This window comes from Entelurus aequoreus, linkage group LG13 (assembly GCF_033978785.1).
Source record: "Entelurus aequoreus isolate RoL-2023_Sb linkage group LG13, RoL_Eaeq_v1.1, whole genome shotgun sequence".
Lineage (NCBI taxonomy): Eukaryota > Metazoa > Chordata > Actinopteri > Syngnathiformes > Syngnathidae > Entelurus > Entelurus aequoreus.
In genome coordinates, this window is record NC_084743.1 from 40,352,086 (window position 1) to 40,375,816 (window position 23,731).

Below are 23,731 nucleotides of genomic sequence, written 5' to 3' on the forward strand. Positions count from 1 at the left end.
GAGAGCCGGGGGTGACCTGATATTCAGCTGGGAATGACTACAACAGTAAATAAACACAAGACATATATATACTCTATTAGCCACAACACAACCAGGCTTATATTTAATATGCCACAAATTAATCCTGCATAAAAACACCTGCGTGTTTGTTATGCTAGCTCCTAGCTCCTCTGCTAGCTCCTAGCTCCATAGAACACGCCAATACAATTCAAACACCTGATCAACACACACAATCACTCAGCCCAAAAGACCGTTTACCTAACCCAAGGTTCATAAAGCTTATATATTTTTAAAAAGTTACGTACGTGACGCGCACATACGGTCAAGTTATCGAATGTTTAGCAGCCAAGGCTGCATACTCACGGTACCTGATATTCAGCTGAGAATGACTACAACAGTAAATAAACACAAGACATATATATACTCTATTAGCCACAACACAACCAGGCTTATATTTAATATGCCACAAATTAATCCGGCATAATAACACCTGCGTGTTTGTTATGCTAGCTCCTAGCTCCTAGCTCCATAGAACACGCCAATACAATTCAAACACCTGATCAACACACACAATCACTCAGCCCAAAAGACCGTTCACCTAACCCAAGGTTCATAAAGCTTATATATTTTTAAAAAGTTACGTACGTGACGCGCACGTACGGTACGGTACGTGTTATGCTAGCTCCTAGCTCCTCTGCTAGCTCCTAGCTCCATAGAACACGCCAATACAATTCAAACACATGATCAACACACACAATCACTCAGCCCAAAAGACCGTTCACCTAACCCAAGGTTCATAAAGCTTATATATTTTAAAAAAGTTACGTACATACGCAAAAAAAAGCCAAAGCTGCATACTCACAGTAGCACGTCTGCGTCTTTGTCATCCAAATCAAAGTAATCCTGGTAAGAGTCTGTGTTGTCCCAGTTCTCTACAGGCGTCTGTGTATCCAAATCAAAAGTCCTCCTCGTTAGAGTCTCTGTTATCCGAGTTCTTCCATCTTGACTGCATCTTTCGGGAATGTAAACAAAGAAGCGCCGGCTGTGTACTGTTGTGGCTGACTACGTTCGAAAAATACGTCCATTTCGCACCGACAACTTTCTTCTTTGCTTGCTCGGCTTCCTTCTCCATAATGCAATGAACATGATTGAAACAGATTCACGAACACAGATGTCCAGAATACTGTGGAATTATGAAATGAAAACAGAGCTTTTTCGTATCGGCTTCAATGTGGAAGGCATACCCGTGTTCGCCGGGCTACGTCACACGCATACGTCATCCTCAGAGGCGTTTCGAACCGGAAGTTTAGCGGCAAATTTAAAATGTCACTTTATAAGTTAACCCGGCCGTATTGGCACGTGTTATAATGTTAAGATTTCATCATTGATATATAAACTATCAGACTGCGTGGTCGGTAGTAGTGGGTTTCAGTAGGCCTTTAAGGTGTCTAACCATTCTTGTTGAAGAATACAATCTTTACTGTCATTAACAGATACTTTATTTGACAAAAAATGAAAAACATTTATGACAGGCAACCCACTAGTAAGGGTGGAGACATCGACTGGATCCTCATCAGCACCGTGGACGACGAGTATTTTGAGGATGTGGTTCCTGACATCACTCCGGCTGTCCTCCTGCATACAATACACAACAAAAAAGAAGAATGTTATTGAGAAACAAATAATAGAACTGCATGAATCATTCAAAGTGACTTCATTATCAGGGAAGAATGAACACAAGACTATTTGTTCCTTTGTCTGCTTTCCTCTTAACTTTAACATTAAATTAACCTGTGTCATTAAAAAATATTTTTAAATGATTAAAATAATGCTGTACCAAGCAGTCTTCAAAAAGTTCCTCTTCCTTCTCGCCAAGGTACAGTATAAGGCTGCGGATAATGGTTTCACGCCTCATCTCAATGCTCTGTTTCTGTGAACAGATTAAGAACATGAACATAACCATTATCATTATGGATCCTCCAGCTGGCTGCGGGGGGTGGCAGGGAGACGTCCCTGTCGCTGCTCCACCACCCAGAGATGTTCCGGGATTAAAGGAGCGAAACATCCGTGAAGGGTGGCTCCCGGCTGACGACCCTGCAGCCAGCACCACATGGCACTGTCGGAGGTGCGTCAGGCAGTAATGCCCTGCAAGTGTTAACTTGTGCTTACATCTATCTTAACTGGCTTTCCAGTGACTACTGTGAACAGAGCAGTTGGCATCCAGGAAAAGACTGGTGGGCTGCCAGGGAAGACTGGCTGGCAGCAGGAAAGACTGCACCAGGGGTGGAGGGGCTAGTTACCCTTTTCCACATGTCCGTGAAGCAAGCTCCATGGACTCCCTAACCTAACTACAAGCAATTTAAGGAAGAAACAGCCCGGCGGTCCACCGAGAGGCGGGATGAAAGATGGACCAATCAGGACGGATTACACGGAAACGACTGGCACGACAATGACGAACGAGCAGAGGATCCTCAGAGAATGTGGCTGTGGGTGGGCCAAGGAAACAACCTACCGGGGCCTGCGAATACACCAGGGAAAGGCAAAATGCGGCGGTGGCTGCAACCAGATGCAAGCTTGCACTGCAGAAGCAGATCAGACAAGGAGGAATCTTAGCCAGGTTGAGCACCACAGTGCTATTGATCCCACCATTGCAACTGGTGAGAGAGAGGAGGACCAGCCTTCCCTGCAGGATGTGCAGCAACAACAGCACAGCCCACAGCACAGTGAAACACCAAGTAGAGAACCCACAAGAGGAACATCAGAGAAGCTTATCCGGAAAGCCAAAGTGAAGTGGCCAAAAGCCAACGACAAAGACTCCTGGAGCAGCTTCGATTTTAACTTATGCACCACCCTCCAAAGTGCGCTAAGAGGCAGTGTAACTTCCAAACTAAACATTATGGGAGACATCATCTACGAAGAAGGGAAAGAGCGTTTTGGATTGATGCCACAGAGGAAGATCGTTCCCAAACAGAGCGGGAGACGGGAGAGGGAAATCCTCCAGCTCGTAAAGGAACGGCGCCTCTTACGCAAGCAGTGGAGGAAAGTCAATGACCAGGAGAAAGTCGGCCTGAAGAACCTGTGGGACCAGATCAAAGTAAGACTCACACAACTGAGGAGAGCTGAAAGAATCAGGAAACGCAGAAGCCACAGGGAGAAAGCAAGGGCAAGCTTTTTCCGGGACCCCTTCAAGTATGCTCGAAGCCTGCTAGAGGAAAAGAAGAACGGGACACTCCAGACCAGTGAGCAGGAGTTGGAGGAACACATCAAAGTCCAGCTCAGTGATAGCCAAAAGGATCTCCCCCTCGGATCACCAGGGCACGTACCTCGCCCACCTGAGCCTTCCTCGCAGTTTGACACCACCCCCCCGAGATGGGCTGAGGTTAAGCAAGTGGTTGAGCGTGTAAGAACTGCTTCAGCACCCGGACCGAACGGGGTACCTTACAAGGTTTTCAAAAACTGTCCTGGACTCCTGAAGCTGTTGTGGAAGCTGATGGGCATTGCCTGGAAAACCCAGTCCATACCATCATCGTGGAGCAGAGCAATAACAACTTTTATCCCAAAAGAGAGTAACTCTTGTAACATCGACCAGTTCAGAGGTATTGCCCTACTGAATGTGGAAGGGAAGCTTTTCTTCACCGTGGTGGCGAAGCGGATGACCAACTACCTTCTGGCAAACAATTACATCGACACCAGTTGTCAGAAGGCAGGCATTCCAGGCTTCCCTGGCTGCATGGAGCACTCGGCCATGATCTGGGAGCAAATCCAGTCAGCCAAGCGCAACAAAGCGGACCTGCATGTGGTTTGGTTGGACCTGGCCAATGCCTATGGATCGGTTCCACATCAACTCATCAGTTTTGCACTCAACTTCTTCCACATTCCATCATGCATCCAAAGCCTGGTAGTAAACTACTTTAACAACTTCAAAGTCTGCTACACGACTCAGGAGATCTCAACTGGTTGGCACCAGTTAGAGAAGGGAATAGCAATGGGTTGCTCTATCTCTCCAATACTGTTCATAACAGCCTTCGAGATCATCCTTATCGGTGGAAGACAGATGGCCCGAGGAGTGAGATCTGAGTCAGGCCAGCGACTCCCGGCGCTGCGGGGCTAAATGGATGATGTTACCATCCTCCTCCAGACGGCTGCATGTACCTCCAGACTCCTGAAAAGACTCGGGGAGCTCCTAGCATGGGCACGGATGAAAATAAAACCTGCCAAGTCCCGCAGCTTCTCCATCCGGAAAGGAGCCAGGAATGACAACATCTCATTCTCAGTGGATGGTGAATTAATCCCACGCGTGGTCGACCAACCTGTGCGGAGCCTCGGAAGGCGTTACACTGCTGACATGTCTGATAAGCACATGGCTGCCTCTGTCACTTCTCAGCTGAAGGATGGCCTGAACACAAATGACCAAAGCTATATTCCAGGGAAACTCAAGGTCTGGTGTTACCAGTTCACCTTATACCATCGCCTGATGTGGCCCTTGAAGTTGTGCGACATCATCTCCACAACAGTCCTCAAGATGGACTCAAAAGCCAACAACTACATTCGCAAGTGGCTGGGCCTTCCCAGATGTCTTTCCAACACGGCACTGTTTGGAAGAACCATTCTGAAGCTGCCACTGAAATCCATCAGCTTGGGCTACAAACAGGAGAAGGTGAGGCTCGTGTTCGAGCTCAGAGACTCACCTAATCCGTCTGTCCGTAACACCAAGACCCAAGTCTGTACAGGGCGTAAGTGGAATGCGACGCAGACAATAGACCAGGCCATCGTCCGACTGAAACACCAGGAGATGGTAGGACAGATACAGTCTGGCAGAGCCGGCTTTGGATGGGGAGCAGCATCCAAGATGTGGTCCAAAGCCTCAAGGAAGGAAAGAAAAGATCTGGTGATCTCAGAAGTGGTCAAGATGGAAGAGGAGAGCTACATGATCAAGGCTGTGGGCCAACAGCAGCAAGGGAGATGGACCAATTGGGAGGCTGTTGTCAACAGAGTTGTTACGTGGGCAGACATGTGGAAGATGCCCCAGGCGAGGCTAAGTTTCCTCATCAGGGCCACGTACGATACCCTCCCCAGTCCCGGGAACTTGCATGTGTGGTACGGGGCAGAGGTGACCTGCCAGCTCTGTGACTCCCAGAACCCAAGCTTGCGTCACATTCTTTCTGGCTGCAAGGTAGCTTTGTCACAGGGCCGGTATGGATGGCGGCACGACCGCGTCCTGCGAAGGCTAGCTGAAATCCTGGAGGCACGCAGAGTGGAAGCAAATGGGGCCAGTCCGGGAACATGCATGTGTGGTACGGGGCAGAGGTGACCTGCCAGCTCTGTGACTCCCAGAACCCAAGCTTGCGTCACATTCTTTCTGGCTGCAACGTAGCTTTGTCGCAGGGCCGGTATGGATGGCGGCACGACCGCGTCTTGCGAAGGCTAGCTGAAATCCTGGAGGCACGCAGAGTGGAAGCAAATGGGGCCAGTCCGGGAACAGCTCAGCGGTTGATTAAGTTTGTCAAGCAAGGTGGCCAGCCTCAGAGCAGCAGCAAGAGCATCCAGTCTCTCCTGTCAGCTGGCGGAGAATGGAACATGAGGGCTGATCTAGATCGTCAGTTGAAGTTCCCTCAAGAGATCACAACAACCTCGTTACGCCCAGACATTGTCCTGTGGTCCAACTCTACTAAAACTGTCATCATGGTAGAATTAACGGTACTATGGGAAGAGGGAATGGAGGCTGCCTTTGAAAGAAAGAGGGACAAGTACTCAGAGCTGGCAAGTGAGTGTGCACAAGCAGGATGGAGGCCCTTCACCTATCCAGTAGAAGTTGGCTGTCGAGGCTACACTGGAGCGTCCACCCAGCGACTCCTAAAGTCCCTCGGGATCAAAGGCTCCAATCTAAAGAAGGCCCTCAAAGCCCTGGCAGAGGAGGCAGAACAGGGGAGCTTCTGGTTGTGGCTCAGAAGAAACGACAAGGCGTGGGGAAAGCAAGGCGCGTAGACAAGGGGCAGTAGGGAGGCTTCCCTGCTGCCATGTTATGGTATGCGGTCAGGCCCACGCTTGACTCAGGGAGATGGACGTCCCTGCCATGCATAGTCCCTTGGGACTCATTCCATATACACAACAGCAATAACACCGGGGTTAGAATGTGGGTACATTATGGATCCTCCAGCTGGCTGCAGGGGGTGGCAGGGAGACGTCCCTGTCGCTGCTCCACCACCCAGAGATGTTCCGGGATTAAAGGAGCGAAACATCCGTGAAGGGTGGCTCCCGGCTGACGACCCTGCAGCCAGCACCACATGGCACTGTCGGAGGTGCGTCAGGCAGTAATGCCCTGCAAGTGTTAACTTGTGCTTACATCTACATACACAATGAACTGTCAAGTGAAAACACAAGTGCATATATTTGCTCGTGTTTTAAGTGCATGGACCCAGAGCGTGCAAGGGCATGGAATCTACCAAGTGTGAGGCTTGTCCTGTATGTGTATACTGTGTGTGTCTGTGAGTGAGAAAATAAGTAGGTCCAGCTCCCTGTAAAACATACTGTATGAACAAGCAAAACAAGCACACCTGACTCAGTCTGTCCAGGAGCGTCCTCATCTTGATCCCCACGGCACCTTCCTTGGCTTTCATCAGGGTAATACGTTTTGGTGTGTGTTCGTCCAGTTTGTGCATGAAGGTTCGCTCCAGGGGAATGGTAGTTATTCTCCTGAATTCCTCCTTGATCTGAATGGACAAAATATTCACGAGTACATCAATATTATTTTTATATAGATGTACATGTTTGAAAAGAAAATTCATTAATTAATTATTGTTACAGCTCAATAAAGCAAATTGTTAGGTTATCGGCAATCACAGAAAAAACAGTGCCCTTTATTATTTTTCCTAAACAGGGCACAAAAAGACCATCTTCTTCAAGTCTTTTCAAATCACTTAACAATGGATCTAGCACTTGGGGATAACCACATTTCTTAATGTCATCTGCCTTGCACAAAACAGATAAGTAAATAGATGATAATGTAGACCTCAATACAGACGGAATATCAGCAAACACCCAGTAAACACCTGTTACCTTGTGCTTCTTACGAGGTGTTCCTAATGGATTGCATATTTCAAGGTCATCACAGTAAAGTAGGAGTGAAAGCCTTAACTCTTCTCCACAAAGAAATGTGTTTTCCTTGAAGTGGGTACCATCATGAAAACTAGTGTACTGACATGAAGAACTACAATGTCTTACACTTTTCAAAACCTTCTCCTGGATGTCACTATTTTTCAGAACTTGTGACAAGGATTGCAAAATATGTATATACTGAAAGGTATTTCCTTCTTTCGCATCTAGTATATACTCAACAGGTTCAACAATAGAGAAGTGTTCTTTTAAATAACTATTTCTCTTGTATGCCGTGCCAAGAGAGCCTTCTCCACTAAAGGCTACACTAAGAGGATTTAACTGGCAAAGGCTTTTTACTAAATCTGTGATCACCACTTCTTCAACAGTGCAGTTATGGTTTTGTAATGTACTATGGACAATATTTTTAATAACAGGTGCAGATGCTGAACAAGTAATAAATTGAAGCTCCTCTACAATCTCATCTATACATCTTCTAGGCACATTGAATATACAGTCTAGTTTAAGCAATAAGGAACCAAGCTCATCAACAATAGCCTGGACTAAATCTTCACCCTCTTGGACAAATGTTTCATCAGAAGTAACTTCACTTTCAATCAAACTACTACCCTCTGTTACCTCACTTGCCTGACTTGAATGTGTCTGGAATACAGTATTTTTAAAATCTTCAATGCAGTGAGGATTGTGCTTCCTACTTTTATGTGAAGCAAAAGTTGAATATATATTTGTACTGTAGTCACAATCTTTAAAAACACAATTAACAGTTTTGTGCTTTTTCAGATGAGTCCAGAGGTGTTCAAAATATTGTTTCTCTTTGTTAAAACTACATGAATTACATACAAGACACGAAAATGAAACTATCTGCCTTAACTGTTGAGTCTGTGTATGATTTCTAGACAAATGTGCATGAAGTGCCCCCCAACTTTTAAATAAACAAGGACAATCTGAGTACAAGCAGGGTAGTGATCGGCCTTGACTAGTGTGTGGAAGCCTCAATCTATAATGTTTTATAAGCTCTAAACGTTTTAATGACCTAAAATTGCATCGTTTGCACGACCATCTCATACTACAAGAGGCCTACTCTTTCTCCCTGATGAATTTCTCTTCGACCTCCTCTCCCTAGCCCTCAACTCCAACTGTCCACAAAGTCCACTGGCTCCTCCAAAGGGCACCCTGAAAATGAAGAGACACAATTTGTGGTATTAAAACAATGGTCTAAAATATTCAGCCACAATTTTAATATTGTATTATGATATTATAATATTAATATTATAATATAATTATAATATTATGATGGATGAATAAGGGAAAATAACAAAGCAATATAATGCATACATTATTTTCTACTTGCCTGAATTATGAGAATAATGTTCTGTTCTGATTTGCTTCCTGTTGATGGAAAAATATTTTAATAAGAAATAAACTACATCATAAACATTAATGAACATTTTGTTTTGTCTAACTAAATAAAACAATTAACACATGACCGATTTATTTGCCAGTAGAAGTTGTAATGAACAATCCATTCTTTCATTGAATTACAAAAACATGTTGCTGTGGGCTTCACACCGATAACTAGCTTCTTGTCAAAAAAAAGAAAAGAAAGAAAACTGCCAGCGAAGTCTCTTTGTAATCGCAAGCTGATGCTCTCAAAGACCTCTGGCGCTTCTGTCAGTAAATGTGTGTTTTAAAAACCTATTCTGGGGCATTTCTCCCAAACATTCAGCAGTATCGCCCCCTCATTCCCAATGCACATTAATTAACATTCATTCACTAACGTTAACGTTACTTCAGTGTCGCCGCCAAAAGTTTTACAGAGAACAATACCATGTTCTACTATGTTCCATAGAATCCATCCTGTTTGGGTCCCACATCAACCTTAAGAAAGTCAATGACTTCACCATAAAAGTGGGTGACATTGTTATCACCAGGAAAGATGAGGTCACCTACCTAGGTTCCATTCTAGAGGCTAACCTTTCCTGTGATAAAATGGCTACCAAGGTAATCAGAAAGGTTAACCAACGAACAAGATTTCTCTACAGAATCTCCTCTCTGGTCAACAAAAGCACCTTGAGGATTCTGGCGGGAACTCTCGTTCAACCCTTTTTCGATTACGCATGCACCTCCTGGTACCCTAGCACCTCCAAAACCCTCAAATCTAAACTCCAAACATCTCAGAACAAGCTAATCAGGTTACTTCTAGACCTCCACCCCAGATCCCACCTCACTCCTACCCACTTCTCCAAAGTGGGCTGGCTCAAGGTGGAGGACAGAGTTAAACAACTTGCACTGAGCCTAGTCTATAAAATCCACTACACCTCCCTGATACCGAAGTACATGTCAAACTACTTCCTAAACGTAAATGAACGCCATAACCACAACACTAGGGGGAGCTCCACTAACCACGTTAAACCCAGATTCCGAACTAACAAAGGTCTTAACTCATTCTCTTTCTATGCCACATCAATGTGGAATGCGCTCCCAACAGGTATAAAAGAAAGGGCATCTCTATCCTCCTTCAAAACCGCAATAAAAGTTCACCTCCAGGCAGCTACCACCCTAAACTAACACCCTCCCCGGATTGCTAATAATCAAATGTAAACAATCAAATGCAGATACTTTTTCTTATGCCTTCTGACCTCTCTCTCTCTCTCTCTCTCTCTCTCTCTCGATCTCTCTCTCTCTCTTCTCTCTCTCTCTCTCTCTCTCTCTCTCTCTCTCTCTCTCTATGTCCACTACTTGCTGTCCATATCCTACCCCCCCCCCCCCCCCGCTCCCCCCTCCACACCTCTGATTGTAAATAATGTAAATAATTCAATGTGATTATCTTGTGTGATGACTGTATTATGATGATAGTATATATGATAGTATATATCTGTATCATGAATCAATTTAAGTGGACCCCGACTTAAACAAGTTGAAAAACTTATTCGGGTGTTACCATTTAGGGGTCAATTGTACGGAATATGTACTTCACTGTGCAACCTACTAATAAAAGTCTCAATCAATCAATCAATCAATGTTGACGTAAGTTGATAAAAGTTATACCGTTAGGTTGGTGTTTTTTTAATATCCTAACTTTATATTAGTTAACTTTAGTTTTTATCAGGAAAAACTGCAGCCCTCCCATTAAAGGCCAGCACGGACCAATGTATACATTTGTATGTATTTGTATACAAATATGTATGTATTTGTTTGTATACAAAAGTTAGCATAACGCTATAGCGTTATGCTAACTTTTTTACTTAACTTACTTATTTACTTACTTACTGTAACTTAACTTATTTAACTTATGAGCAGTTACATATCTTGCGTCAAACTACATCCAGACGTTTGGTGGTAGCAGGGGTGTATTTTGTAGCGTCCTGAAAGAGTTAGTGCTGCAAAGGATTCTGGGTATTTGTTCTGTTGTGTTTATGTTGTGTTACGGTGCGGATGTTCTCCCGAAAAGTGTTTGTCATTCTTTTTTGGTGTGGGTCCACAGTGTGGCGTTTATTTCTAACAGTGTTAAAGTTTTTTATTCTGGCACCCTCAGTGTAACCTGTATCGCTGTTGATAAAGTATGCGTTGCATTCACTCGTGTATGCGTATTATAGTCGTACGTATCTTGTGACTGGATCTGAACGATGTTAGAGTTTGGTGGATGAGATATAATGACTGTTGAACACCTTCGTTCATTAATGAAAGTTGCCACAGCTCAAAGCCTGAGCCCTGACATTAATGAACTAGCATCCAAGAAAAGATGCCGGGTATCTGGCTTGGGCACATGAGATTAGATCAGTGTGTTGCAAAACTGAGCAGTTTAAAGTCCTGAATGGTTGTTTTATTCATTGTTATTTTATTTTCAAATGTTTTAGCCTGTGGAAAAAGTTAATGTTTATATTTACCTCCGAAGACTGCAAGTAGACTTGTTCAATATTCAATGCAAAACTTGTTTGGGTCACTATTAAAAGGTTAATTTGTTCAACCTTGGCCCGCGGCTTTGTTCAGTTTTAAATTTTGGCCCACTCTGTATTTGAGTTTGACACCCCTGCTTTATGCAATATTAGCCATTTTGCATGTGTGGTTTAGGAGTTATGTTTAAATAACTGTCATATTGAACGTGGCAGTTATTAAAGTTAAAGTTGAAGTTAAAGTACCAATGATTGTCACACACACACTAGGTGTGGCAAAATTATTCTGGGGTGGTGAGGGGAGCAGCGGGCAGCAGCAGTGGCCGCGCCCTGGAATCATTTTTGGTGATTTAACCCCCAATTCCAACCCTTGATGCTGAGTGCCAAGCAGGGAGGTAATGGGTCTCATTTTTATAGTCTTTGGTATGACTCGGCCAGGGTTTGAACTCACAACCTACCGATCTCAGGGCGGACACTCTAACCACTAGGCCAGTTATACTGTCATTATGAGTAAAACCTAATTTTTGTATTTGTAATCCTTACAAACACATCTGATTCTAGTAAAACTCACATAGATACAATATTACAGGCATTTTTAGACACAATGCATGTTTGGTTTTGGAGTTATGTTTATATAACTTTCATATTTAGTATGACATATTGAGTAAAAAAAACTAACTTGTGTCTTTGCAAACCTTACCAAATATTTTTTTTCCAGTAAAACTCACAAAGATACATTCTCCAGGCATAATTAGCCATTTTGCATGTGTGGTTTAGGAGTTCAATCAATCAATCAATCAATGTTTATTTATACAGCCCTAAATCACAAGTGTCTCAAAGGGCTAATAAATGTCATATTGAATAAGGCAGTTATAGTGTCATTATGAGTAAAACCTAATTTTTGTATTTGTAAACCTTACAAAATCATCTGATTCTAGTAAAAATCACATAGATAACAATATTTGAGACATTTTTAGACGTAATGAAATGTTTAAAATTGGAGTTATGTTTATATAACTTCCATATTTAGTACGACAGTTATACTGTCATATTGAGTAAAAAAAACTAACTTGTGTGTTTGCAAATTTTTACAAGATTTTTTTTCTTCCAGTAAAACTTTCAGGCAGGAGTTATGTTTAAATAACTGCATTTGGAACGGTGCAGTTATACTCTGTCATTATGAGTAAGACTGATTTTTGTTAAGTAATACCTCTTACAAAAACATCTGATTCTAGTAAAAACTCACATAGATACAATATTACAGGCATTATTAGCCAATTTGCATGTGTTGGTTTAGGAGTTATGTTTAAATAACTGTCATATTGAATGTGACAGTATACTGTATGAGTGAGTAAAAACCCAATTTTTTGTATTTGTAAACCTTACAAAAACATCTGATTCTAGTAAAACTCACATTGATTGATTGATTGAGACTTTTATTAGTAGGTTGCACAGTGAAGTACATATTCCGTACTACAATTGACCACTAAATGGTAACACCCGAATACGTTTTTGAACTTGTTTAAGTCGTGGTCCACTTAAATTGATTCATGATACAGATATTACTATCAGATATATACTATCATCATAATACAGTCATCACACAGATAATCACATTGAACTATTTACATTATTTACAATCAGGGGTGTGGAGGGGTCGGGGGTAGGATATGGACAGCAAGTAGTGGAGAGAGAGAGATGAGAAGACAGAGAGATGAGAGAGAGAGAGAGAGAGAGAGAGAGAGAGAGAGAGGAGAGAGAGAGAGAGACGAGAGAGAGAGAGAAGAGAGAGAGAGAGAGAGAGAGAGAGAGAGAGGAGCAGTAGAGAGAGAGATGAGAGAGAGAGAGATCAGAAGGCATAAGAAAAAGTATCTGCGGATGAGTTAAAACCTTTTGTTAGTTCGGAATCTGGGTTTAACAGTGGTTAGTGAGCTCCCCCTGGTGTTGTGGTTATGGCGATCATTGATACAATATTACAGGCATTTTTAGACACATAACGCATGTTTGGTTTTGGAGTTATGTTTATATAACTTTCATATTTAGTATGACAGTCATACTGTCATATTGAGTAAAAAAAACTAATTTGTGTCTTTGCAAACCTTACAAAATATATTTTTTCCCCAGTAAAACTCACAAAGATACATTACTTCAGGCATTATTAGCCATTTTGCATGTGTGGTTTAGGAGTTATGTTTAAATAACTGTCATTTTGAACGTGGCAATTATTAAAGTTAAAGTTAAAGTACCAATGATTGTCACACACACACTAGGTGTGGCGAAATTATTCTCTGCATTTGACTCATCACCCTTGATCACCCCCTGGGGGATGGGTGAGGGGAGCAGTGGGCAGCAGCGGTGGCCGCACGCTGTAATAATTTTTGGTGATTTAACCCCCAATTCCAACCCTTGATGCCGAGTGCCAAGCAGGGAAGTAATGGGTCCCATTTTTATAGTCTTTGGTATGACTCGGCCAGGGTTTGAACTCACAACCTACCGATCTCAGGGCGGACACTCTAACCACTAGGCCAGTTATACTGTCGTTATGAGTAAAACCCCAATTTTTGTATTTGCAAACCTTACAAAAACATCTGATTCTAGTAAAACTCACATAGATACAATATTACAGGCATTTTTAGACATAACGCATGTTTGGTTTTGGAGTTATGTTTATATAACTTTCATATTTAGTATGACAGTTATACTGTCATATTGAGTAAACAAACTAAATTGTGTCTTGCAAACCTTACAATTTTTTTTTTCCCAGTAAAACTCACAAAGATACATTACTTCAGGCATTATTAGCCTTTTTGCATGTGTGGTTTAGGAGTTATGTTTAAATAACTGTCATATTGAACGTGGCAGTTATTAAAGTTAAAGTTAAAGTTAAAGTGCCAATGATTTTCACACACACACTAGGTGTGGCGAAATTATTCTCTGCATTTGACCCATCACCCTTGATCACCCCCTGGGAGGGTGAGGTGAGCAGTGGGCAGCAGCGGTGGCCGCGCCCTGGAATCATTTTTGGTGATTTAACCCCCAATCCCAACCCTTGATGCTGAGTGGCAAGCAGGGAGGTAATGGGTCCCATTTTTATAGTCTGTGGTATTACTCGGCCAGGGTTTGAACTCACAACCTGCCGATCTCAGGGCGGACACGCTAACCCATGGGTTTTGGTGGTAGCAGGGGTGTATTTTGTAGCGTCCCGAAAAAGTTAGTGCTGCAAAGGATTCTGGGTATTTTTTCTCTTGTGTTTATGTTGTGTTACGGTGCGGATGTTCTCCCGAAAAGTGTTTGTCATTCTTGTTTGGTGTGGGTTCACAGTGTGGCGTATATTTCAAAGTGTTAAAGTTTTTTATACTGGCACCCTCAGTGTAACCTGTATCGCTGTTGATGAAGTATGCATTGCATTCACTTGTGTATGCATACCAAAGCCACACATATCCTGTGACTGCGTCTGAACGATGTTAGAATTTGGTGGATGAGATATAACGACTGTTGAACACCTTTGTTCGTTAATGAAAGTTGCCACAGCTCAAAGCCTGAGCCCTGACATTAATGAACTAGCATCCAAGAAAAGATGCCGGGTATCTGGCTTGGGCACATCAGATTAGATCAGTGTGTTGCAAACTGAGCAGTTTAAAGTCCTGAATGGTTGTTTTATTCATTGTTATTTTATTTTCAGATTTATTAGCCTGTGGAAAAAGTTAATGTTGATATTAACCTCAGAAGGCTGCAGATAGAAAAGAGGCAATCAATTTTTATTTAAATTGTATTTGATATGCCATTTATATTTTTTAATTATTATTATTATTATTTGAAACTCGATTTTGCATGTCACTATAAAGTTATACAAGCCTTGCTTGTTCAATATTCAATGCAGAACTTGTTTGGGTCCCTATTAAAAGGTTAATTTGTTCAACCTTGGCCCGCGGCTTTGTTCAGTTTTAAATTTTGGCCCACTCCGTATTTGAGTTTGACACCCCTGCTCTAACCACTAGGCCAGTTATACTGTCATTATGAGTATAACCTGATTTTTGTATTTGTAAACCTTACAAAAAAATCTGGTAAAACTCACATAGATACAATATTACAGGCATTTTTAGACATAATGCATGTTTGGTTTTGGAGTTATGTTTATATAACTTTCATATTTAGTATGACATATTGAGTAAAAAAACTAACTTGTGTCTTTGCAAACCTTACCAAATATTTTTTTTTGAGTAAAACTCACAAAGATACATTACTTCAGGCATAATTAGCCATTTTGCACGTGTGGTTTAGGAGTTATGTTTAAATAACTGTCATATTGAATGTGGCAGTTATACTGTCATTATGAGTAAAACCACATTTTTGTATTTGTAAACCTTACAAAAACATCTGATTCTAGTAAAACTCACATAGATATAGATTTTTTCTCGCCCGGACGCGGGTCACCGTGGCTCCCCTGTGGAGCCAGGGCCAGAGGTGGGCAACGTGGGTTCCCCCCTCCAATGGGCTCACCACTCATGGGCTGGGTCATAGAGGTCGGGTGCAGTGTGAGCTGGGCGGCAGCCGAAGGCAGGGCACTTGGTGTTCCGAATATCGGCTACATAAGCTCGCTCTTGGGACGTGGAACGTCACCTCGCAGGGAGGGAAGGAGCCTGAGCTGGTGCGCGAGGTGGAGAAGTTCCCGGCTAGATGAAGTTGGACTCACTTCGACGCACAGCAAGGCCTCTGGAACCTGTTCTCTCAAGAAGGGTTGGACTCTCTTCCACTCTGGCGTTGCAAGTAATGAGAGCCTGGGTTGGCAATTCTTGTTGCCCCCCCGGCTCAAAGCCTGCACGTTGGACTTTAACCCAGTAGACGAGATGGTAGCTTCCCTCCGCTTTCGGGTTGGGTGACGGGTCCTGACTGTTGTTGGTGTTTACGCACCAAACAGCAACTCAGAGTAACCACTCTTTTTGGATTCCCTTGAGGGAGTACTGGAGAGTGCTCCCTCGGGTGATTCCCTTGTTCTGCTTGGGGACTTCAACGCTCATGTTGGCAACGACAGTGAAACTTGGAGAGTCGTGATTCGGAAAAATGGCCACCCGGATCTGAACCCAAGTGGTGCTTTGTTATTGGACTTTTGTGCTCGTCACGGATCGTCCATAACAAACACAATGTTCAAACATAAGGGTGTCCATATGTGCACTTGGCACCAGGATACCCTCGGCCGCAGTTCCATGATTGACTTTGTACTTGTGTCATGGGATTTGCGGCCTCATGTTTTGGACACTCGGTGTGAGAGAGGGGCGAGCTTGGTAGCCTGGTGTGCTGAATACGATGGTGGGGGAGGATGCCGGACAGACCTGGCAGGCCCAAACGCATTGTGAGAGTCTTTTGGGAACGCAAGTCTCCTGTCAGAGAGAGTTTCTTTTTCACACTCCGGAAGAACTTTGAACATGTCACAAAGGAGGTGCTGGACATTGAGTCTGAATGGACCATGTTCCGTGCCTCTCTTGTCGAGCCGGCTGATTGGAGCTGTGGTTAGGTGCTTGTCATGGCGGTAATCCTAGAACCCGCTGGTGGCCACTAGCAGTGCGGGATGCCGTCAAGCTGAAGAAAGAGCTTATCGGGTCCTTTTGGCTCATGGGACTCCAGAGGCAGCGGGCATACCGACAGGCCAAGCGAGACCTCCTCAATCCCACCAACACGTCTTCCTATGAGGAAGCAGTGTCTGGGGAATCTGTGGTGGGCTCTTCTATTTCTGGGGCTGAGGTTGCCAAGGTAGTTAAAAAGCTTCTCTGTGGCAAGGCCGATGAGCTCCGTCCGGTGTTCCTTAAGGCTTTGGATGCTGTGGGGCTGTTTTGGTTGACAAGACTCTGCAACATCGCGTGGACATCAGGGGCGGTGCCTCTGGATTGGCAGACCGGGGTGGTTGTTCCTCTCTTTAAGAAGGGGGACCGGAGGGTGTGTTCCAACTATTGTAGATCACACTCCTCAGCCTTCCCGGTAAGGTCTATTCATGTGTACTGGAGAGGAGGAACCTCGGATCCAGGACGAACAGTGTGGTTTTTGTCCTGGTCGTGGAACAGTAGACCAGATCTATACTCTCGTCAGGGTCCTTGAGTGTGCATGGGAGTTTGCCCAACCAGTCTACATGTGCTTTGTGGACTTGGAGAAGACATTTGACCGTGCCCCCCCCCCCCCGGTAAATCCTGTGGGGAGTGCACAGAGAGTATGGGGTATCGGCATGTCTGATTGTGGCGGGTGTCTCCCTGTATGATCAGTGTCAGAGCTTGGTCACCGATTCTGTTCATAACTTTTATGGACAGAATTTGTAGGCGCAGTCATGGCGTTGAGGATCCCCTCAACGCCATGACTGCGCTTGGTTTGGTGGCTGCAGGATTAGGTCTCTGCTTTTTGCAGATGATGTGGTCCTGATGGCTTCAACTGGCCAGGATCTTCAGCTCTCATTGATCGGTTCGCAGCCGAGTGTGAAGCGACTGGGATGAGAATCAGCACCTCCAAGTCCGAGTCCATGGTTGGAAAGGGTGGAGAGCCATCTCCAGGTTGGAAAAGAGATCTTGCCCCAAGTGAAGGAGTTCAAGTACCTAGGAGTCTTGTTCACGAGTGAGGATAGAGTGGATCGTGAGATCCACAGGCGGATCGGTGCAGCGTCTTCAGTAATGAGAACGCTATATCGATCCGTTGTGGTGAAGAAGGAGCTGAGCCAGAAGGAAAAGCTCTCAATTTACCGGTCGATCTACGTTCCCATCCTCACCTATGGTCATGAGCTTTGGGTTATGACCGAAAGGACAAGGTCACGGGTAAAAGCGGCCGAAATGAGTTTCCTCCGCCGGGTGGTGGGTCTCTCCCTTAGAGATAGGGTGACTAGCTCTGTCATCCGGGAGGAACTCAGAGTAAAGCCAGATGAGGTGGTTCGGGCTTTTGCTCAGGATGCCACCCGAACGGTGTTTAGGGCAAGTCCGACCGGCAGGAGGCCATGGGGAAGACCTATGACACATTGGAAAGACTATGTCTCTCCCGGCTGGCCTGGGAACGCCTCGGGATCCCCCGAGAAGAGCTGGACGAAGTGGCTGGGGAGAGGGAAGTCTGGGCTTCTCTGCTTAGGCTGCTGCCCCCTCAACCCGACCTCGGATAAGCGGAAGAAAATCGATGGATTTAGTACGACAGGTATACTGTCATATTGAGTGTGAAAGTATACTGTCATAAAACCCAATTTTTGTATTTGCAAACCTGATTCTAGCAAAACTCACATATATACAATATTACAGGCAATTTTGGACATAATGCACGTTTGGTTTTGGAGTTATGTTTATATAACTTTAATATATAGTATGACAGCTATACTGTTATAATGAGTAAAAAAACTAACGTGTGTCTGTCATAAAACCCAATTTTTGTATTTGCAAACCTTACAAAAAAAACTGATCCACATGTTTTCAATATTATAGGTAATTTTAGACATTTTGCATGTTTGGTTTAGGAATTATGTTGGAATACATTTTTATTGCTTTTTTCGCACTATCCCAGGTTTTTAAGAACATTACTGTCATATTGAGTAAAAAAAAAGTTTTGTGTTTGCAAGCCTTAAAAAAGCAATGTTTCGAGTTATTTCAGGCATTATTAGCCATTTTTATGTGAAGTTTAGGAGTTATGTTTAAATAACTGTCTTATTGAGTGTGACTCTGTCATAGTGAGTAAAACCTAACTTTTGTATTTGCAAACCTTACAAAAACTACTGATTCTAGTAAAACTCACATTGATACACTATTACAGGCATGTATAGACATCTTGCATGTTTGGTTTTGGAGTTATGTTTATATAACCTGCTTTCTGAGCTGCCACCTTTGTGGTTTGCGTGTCCCACTGATCCTAGGAGCTATGTTGTCCGGGGACTTCTATGCCCCCTGGTAGGGTCCCCCAAGACAAACAGGTCCTAGGTGAGGGATCAGACAAAGAGCAGCTCGAAGACCTTTATGAAAAGTACAAATCGAGGACCTAGATTTTTTCATGCCCGGACGCGGGTCACCGTGGCTCCCCTGTGGAGCAAGGCCCAGAGGTGGGGCACGATGGCGAGCGACTGGTGCCCATGGGGCCCAGCTCAAAGAGGCAACGTGGGATGGGATTTGCGGCCTCATGTTTTGGACACTCGGGTGAAGAGAGGGGCGAGCTTTCTACCGATCACCACCTGGTGAGCTGGCTCTGATGGTGGGGGAGGATGCCGGACAGACCTGGCAGGCCCAAACGCATTGTGAGGGTCTGCTGGGAACATCTAGCAGAGTCTCCTATCAGAGAGAGTTTCAATTTCCACCTCCGGAAGAACTTTGAACATGTCACAAGGGAGGTGCTGGACATTGAGTCTGAGTGGACCATGTTCCGTGCCTCTCTTGTCGAGCCGGCTGATTGGAGCTTTGGCCGCAAGGTGTTTGGTGCCTGTCGTGGCGGTAATCCTAGAACCCGCTGGTGGCCACCAGCCGTGAGGGATGCCGTCAAGCTGAAGAAAGAGCCTATCTGGTCCTTTTGGCTCATGGGACTCCAGAGGCAGCGGGCATACCGACAGGCCAAGCGAGACCTCCTCAATCCCACCAACACGTCTTCCTATAAGGAAGCACTGCCTGGGGAATCTGTGGTGGGCTTTCCTATTTCTGGGGCTGAGGTTGCCAAGGTAGTTAAAAAGCTCCTCGGTGGCAAGGCCCGGGGGGTGGATGAGCTCCGTCCGGGGTTCCTTAAGGCTATTTTGATTTGAGTTTCCTCCGCCGGGTGGCGGGTCTCTCCCTTAGAGATAGGGTGAGAAGCTCTGTCATCCGGGAGGAACTCAGAGTAAAGCCGCTGCTCCTCCACTTTGAGAGGAGCCAGATGAGGTGGTTCGGGCATCTGCTCAGGATGCCACCCGTACACCTCCCCAGGGAGGTGTTTAGGGCAAGTCCGACCGGCAGGAGGCCACGGGGAAGACCCAGGACACATTGGAAAGAATATGTCTCCCGGCTGGCCTGGGAACGCCTCGGGATCCCCCGAGAAGAGATGGACAAAGTTGCTGGGGAAAGGGAAGTCTTGGCTTCTCTGCTTAGGCTGCTGCCCCCGCAACCCGACCTCGGATAAGCGGAAGAAAATGGATGGATTTAGTATGACAGTTATACTGTCATATTGAGTACAAAAACTAACTTTTGTCTTTCCAAACCTTACACAATATATTGTTTCTAGTAAAACTCACAAAGATACATATCTCCAGGCATTATTAGCCATTTTGCATGTGTGGTTTAGGAGTTATGTTTAAATAACTGTCAGATTGAGTATTACAGTATACTGTCATAGTGAGTAAAACCCATATTTTGTATTTGCAAACCTTACAAAAACAATTAAATCTAGTTAAACTCACATGGATACAGTATTACAGACATTTTTAGACATAATGCATGTTTGGTTTTGGAGTTATGTTTATATAACTTTCATAATTAGTATGACAGTTGTACTGTCATAGTGAATAAAAAAAAACTAACTTGTGTCTTTGCAAACCTTACAAATATATTTTTTCTTGTAAAACTAACAACGATACATTTATCCATGCATTATTAGCCATTTCGCATGTGTTGTTTAGGAGTTATGTTTAAATAACTGTCATATTGAGTGTGACAATATACTGTCATAAAACCCAATTTTAGTATTTGCAAACCTGATTCTAGTAAAACTTTCATATATACAATATTACAGGCAATTTTTGACATAATGCATGTTTGGTTTTGGAGTTATGTTTATATAACTTTCATATATAGTATGACAGCTATACTGTTATATTGAGTCTGTCATAAAACCCAATTTTTGTATTTGCAAACCTTACAAAAACAACTGATTCTAGTAAAACTCACATGGATTCAATATTACAGGCATTTTTAGACATTTTGTTATGTTGGAATACATTTTTATTGCTTTTTTCGCATTATCTCAGGATTTTAAGAACATTACTGTCATATTGAGTAAAAAAATACTTTTTGTGTTTGCAAGCCTTAAAAAAGCATATTTTTTGAGTAAAACTCACAAGAATGCAATATTTCAGGCATTGTTAGTCATTTTTCATGTGTAGTTTAAGAGTTATGTTTAAATAATTGTCATATTGAGTGTGGCAGTTAAACTGTCATTTTGAGTTTAAAAAACAACTAACTTGTGTCTTTGCAAACCTTACAAAAAGTTCTATTAACACTTACAAAAATACATTTCTATAAGCATTATTAGACATTTTTCATGTATTTTAGGAGTTATGTTTAAAAAACTGTCATATTGAGTGTGGCAGTTATACTGTCATTATGTGTAAAACCTAATTTTTGTATTTGCAAACCTTACAAAAACAACTGATTCTAGTAAAACTCACATAGATTCAATATTACAGGCATTTTTACACATTTTAAATGTTTGGTTTAGGAGTTGTGTTTCAATACATTGTTATTGCTTTTTTCGCATTATCTCAGAATTCTAATAACAGTACTTTCATATTGAGTAAAAAACTACTTTTTGTTTTTGCAAAACTTACAAAATATTTTTTTTCCAGTAAAACTCACAAAGATACATTTCTCCAGGCAATATTAGCCATTTTGCATGTGTGTTTAGGAGTTATGTTTAGATAACTGTCATATTGAGTGTGAAAGTATACTGTCATAGTGAGTCAAACCCAATTTTTGTATTTGCAAACCTTTCAAAAACAACTGATTCTAGTAATACTCACATAGATACAATATTACAGGCATTTTTAGACATGACGCATGTTTGGTTTTTGAGTTATGTTTATATAACTTTTATATTTAGTATGATTGTTATACTGTCATTTTGAATTAAAAAAAAAAACAGCTTGTGTCTTTGCAAACTTTACAAAAGATAATTTTTCTAGTAAAACTAACAAAGATACATGTCTCCAGGCATTATTAGCCATTTTGCATGTGTTGTTTAGGAGTTATGTTTAAATAAATTTGTATTGCTTTTTTCGCATTATTTCATGTTTCTTAGAACATTATAGTCATATTGAGTAAAAAACTACTTTTTGTGTTTGCAAGATTTAAAAAAGCACATGTTTCGAGTAAAAATCCCAAGGATACATTATTTCAGGCATTAGTAGCCATTTTTCGTGTGTGGTTTGGAGTTATGTTTAAATAACTGTCATATTGAGTGTGACAGTATACTGTCATAGTGAGTAAAACCTAATTAATGTATTTGCAAAACTTACAAGAACAACTGATTCTCGTAAAATTCACATGGTTTCAATATTACAGGCATGTTTAGACATGTTGCATGTTTGGTTTAGGAATTATGTTGGAATACATTTGTATTGCTTTTTTCGCAATATATCTGGGGCCGTACTTATCAAGCTTCTTAGAATTACTCCTAAGAAGTCTGCTAAGAGTTGACTTAAGAGTAAATAAATTATTCGCTGAAAGCTGCACTTAAAAGTTAGTTATCAAGCGTCTTACTCACACTTTCAGCGAAGTGTAGGACTGAATCTTAAGTGTCACACTCAGAGCTGAATTACGACATTACTATGTGCCGTAAACGGAATTTTAGGTGACGTAATTTCTGTGTCCATAGAAATGACCAATCACGGAAGGGAATCCGTTGTCTAAGAATAAAGAAATATCTTGGAAATATTTAAGTGGACAATGGGAGTGTATATTTTGACAATAAACTACAAAATAATACAAAACAAACTAGTCCCCGCCGGCACTCACGCTACCGCTCCCTCTCTTCTATCGCCCACACACTCACTGACGTCACTCACCTCACGGCCACACACATACGCTACTGTCATAACATTTTCTTTCCAATTCATTAATTAGGCAACTAATTTGAAACTGGTGTGGGTGGCTCTATATATACTAGCCCACTGCAGACACATGCAGAAATCAACAAAAAAGTATTAAATCTGTGACAAAAATAATATCTGCTCCGTCTAAACGATACCGTTTGATCAGCTGCTCGTCATCAAAAAAAAAAAAAAACATTGTTCCGTTCCCTGAACGTTCGCGCACGTCTCTCTCGCCTCAGTGCCATCCCCTGCTGGCAACTCCTAACCACTTAAGACACCTCTGAAGGTCTCTTAAATATCGTGGAGAGTAGGAGTGATTCTTAGACTTAAGAAAGTTGATAAAAAGCTTTTCTTCTTAAGTTTGAAAGTAGGACTAAATTTCGCAAATTCTCAGGACTTAAGTGTAAAATGGCACTCTAAGAAGCTTGATAAGTACGGCCCCAGGATTTTAAGAACATTACTCTCATATTGATTAAAAAAATATTTTTTGTGTTTGCAAGCCTTAAAAAAGCATATGTTTCGAGTAAAACTCACAAGAATGCATTATTTCAGGCATTGTTAGTCATTTTTCATGTGTAGTTTAAGAGTTATGTTTAAATAATTGTCATATTAAGTGTGGCAGTTATATTGTCATATTGAGTAAAAAAAACTAACTTGTATCTTTGCAAACTTTACAAAAGAAAATGTTTCCAGTAACACTCACAAAGATACATTTCTTCACGCATGATTAGACATGTTTCATGTATCGTTAGGAGTTATAATTAAAAAACTGTCATATTGACTGTGGCAGTCATACTGTCATTATGTGTAAAACCTAATTTTTGTATTTGCAAACCTTACAAAAACAACTGATTCTAGTAATATTCACATGGATTCAATGTTACAGGCATTTTTATACATTTTACATGTTTGGTTTAAACGTTGTGTTGGAATACATTTGTATTGCTTTTTT

The 23,731-nt window shown here is 42.4% G+C and overlaps 1 protein-coding gene across 3 annotated transcripts; it reads right to left on the reverse strand.

The window, feature by feature from the left end:
• Positions 1-1,225: 1,225 nt before the first annotated feature.
• Positions 1,226-22,508, reverse strand: LOC133663851 (uncharacterized). 3 transcript variants are annotated; one of them, XM_062068562.1, is made up of 4 exons: positions 22,452-22,508; positions 6,555-6,710; positions 1,838-1,930; positions 1,226-1,635 (listed from the first exon to the last, which is right to left on the reverse strand). In XM_062068562.1, the coding sequence occupies exons 2-4, from the start codon at positions 6,657-6,659 to the stop codon at positions 1,429-1,431; spliced, it is 405 nt and encodes a 134-aa protein (XP_061924546.1). In that variant the 5' UTR covers positions 6,660-6,710; positions 22,452-22,508; the 3' UTR covers positions 1,226-1,428. The 3 variants fall into 3 exon arrangements, with proteins under 3 accessions (XP_061924546.1, XP_061924545.1, XP_061924543.1); XM_062068561.1 differs by lacking the exon at positions 22,452-22,508 and adding an exon at positions 8,195-8,287; XM_062068559.1 differs by lacking the exon at positions 22,452-22,508 and adding an exon at positions 7,057-8,184.
• Positions 22,509-23,731: the final 1,223 nt, after the last annotated feature.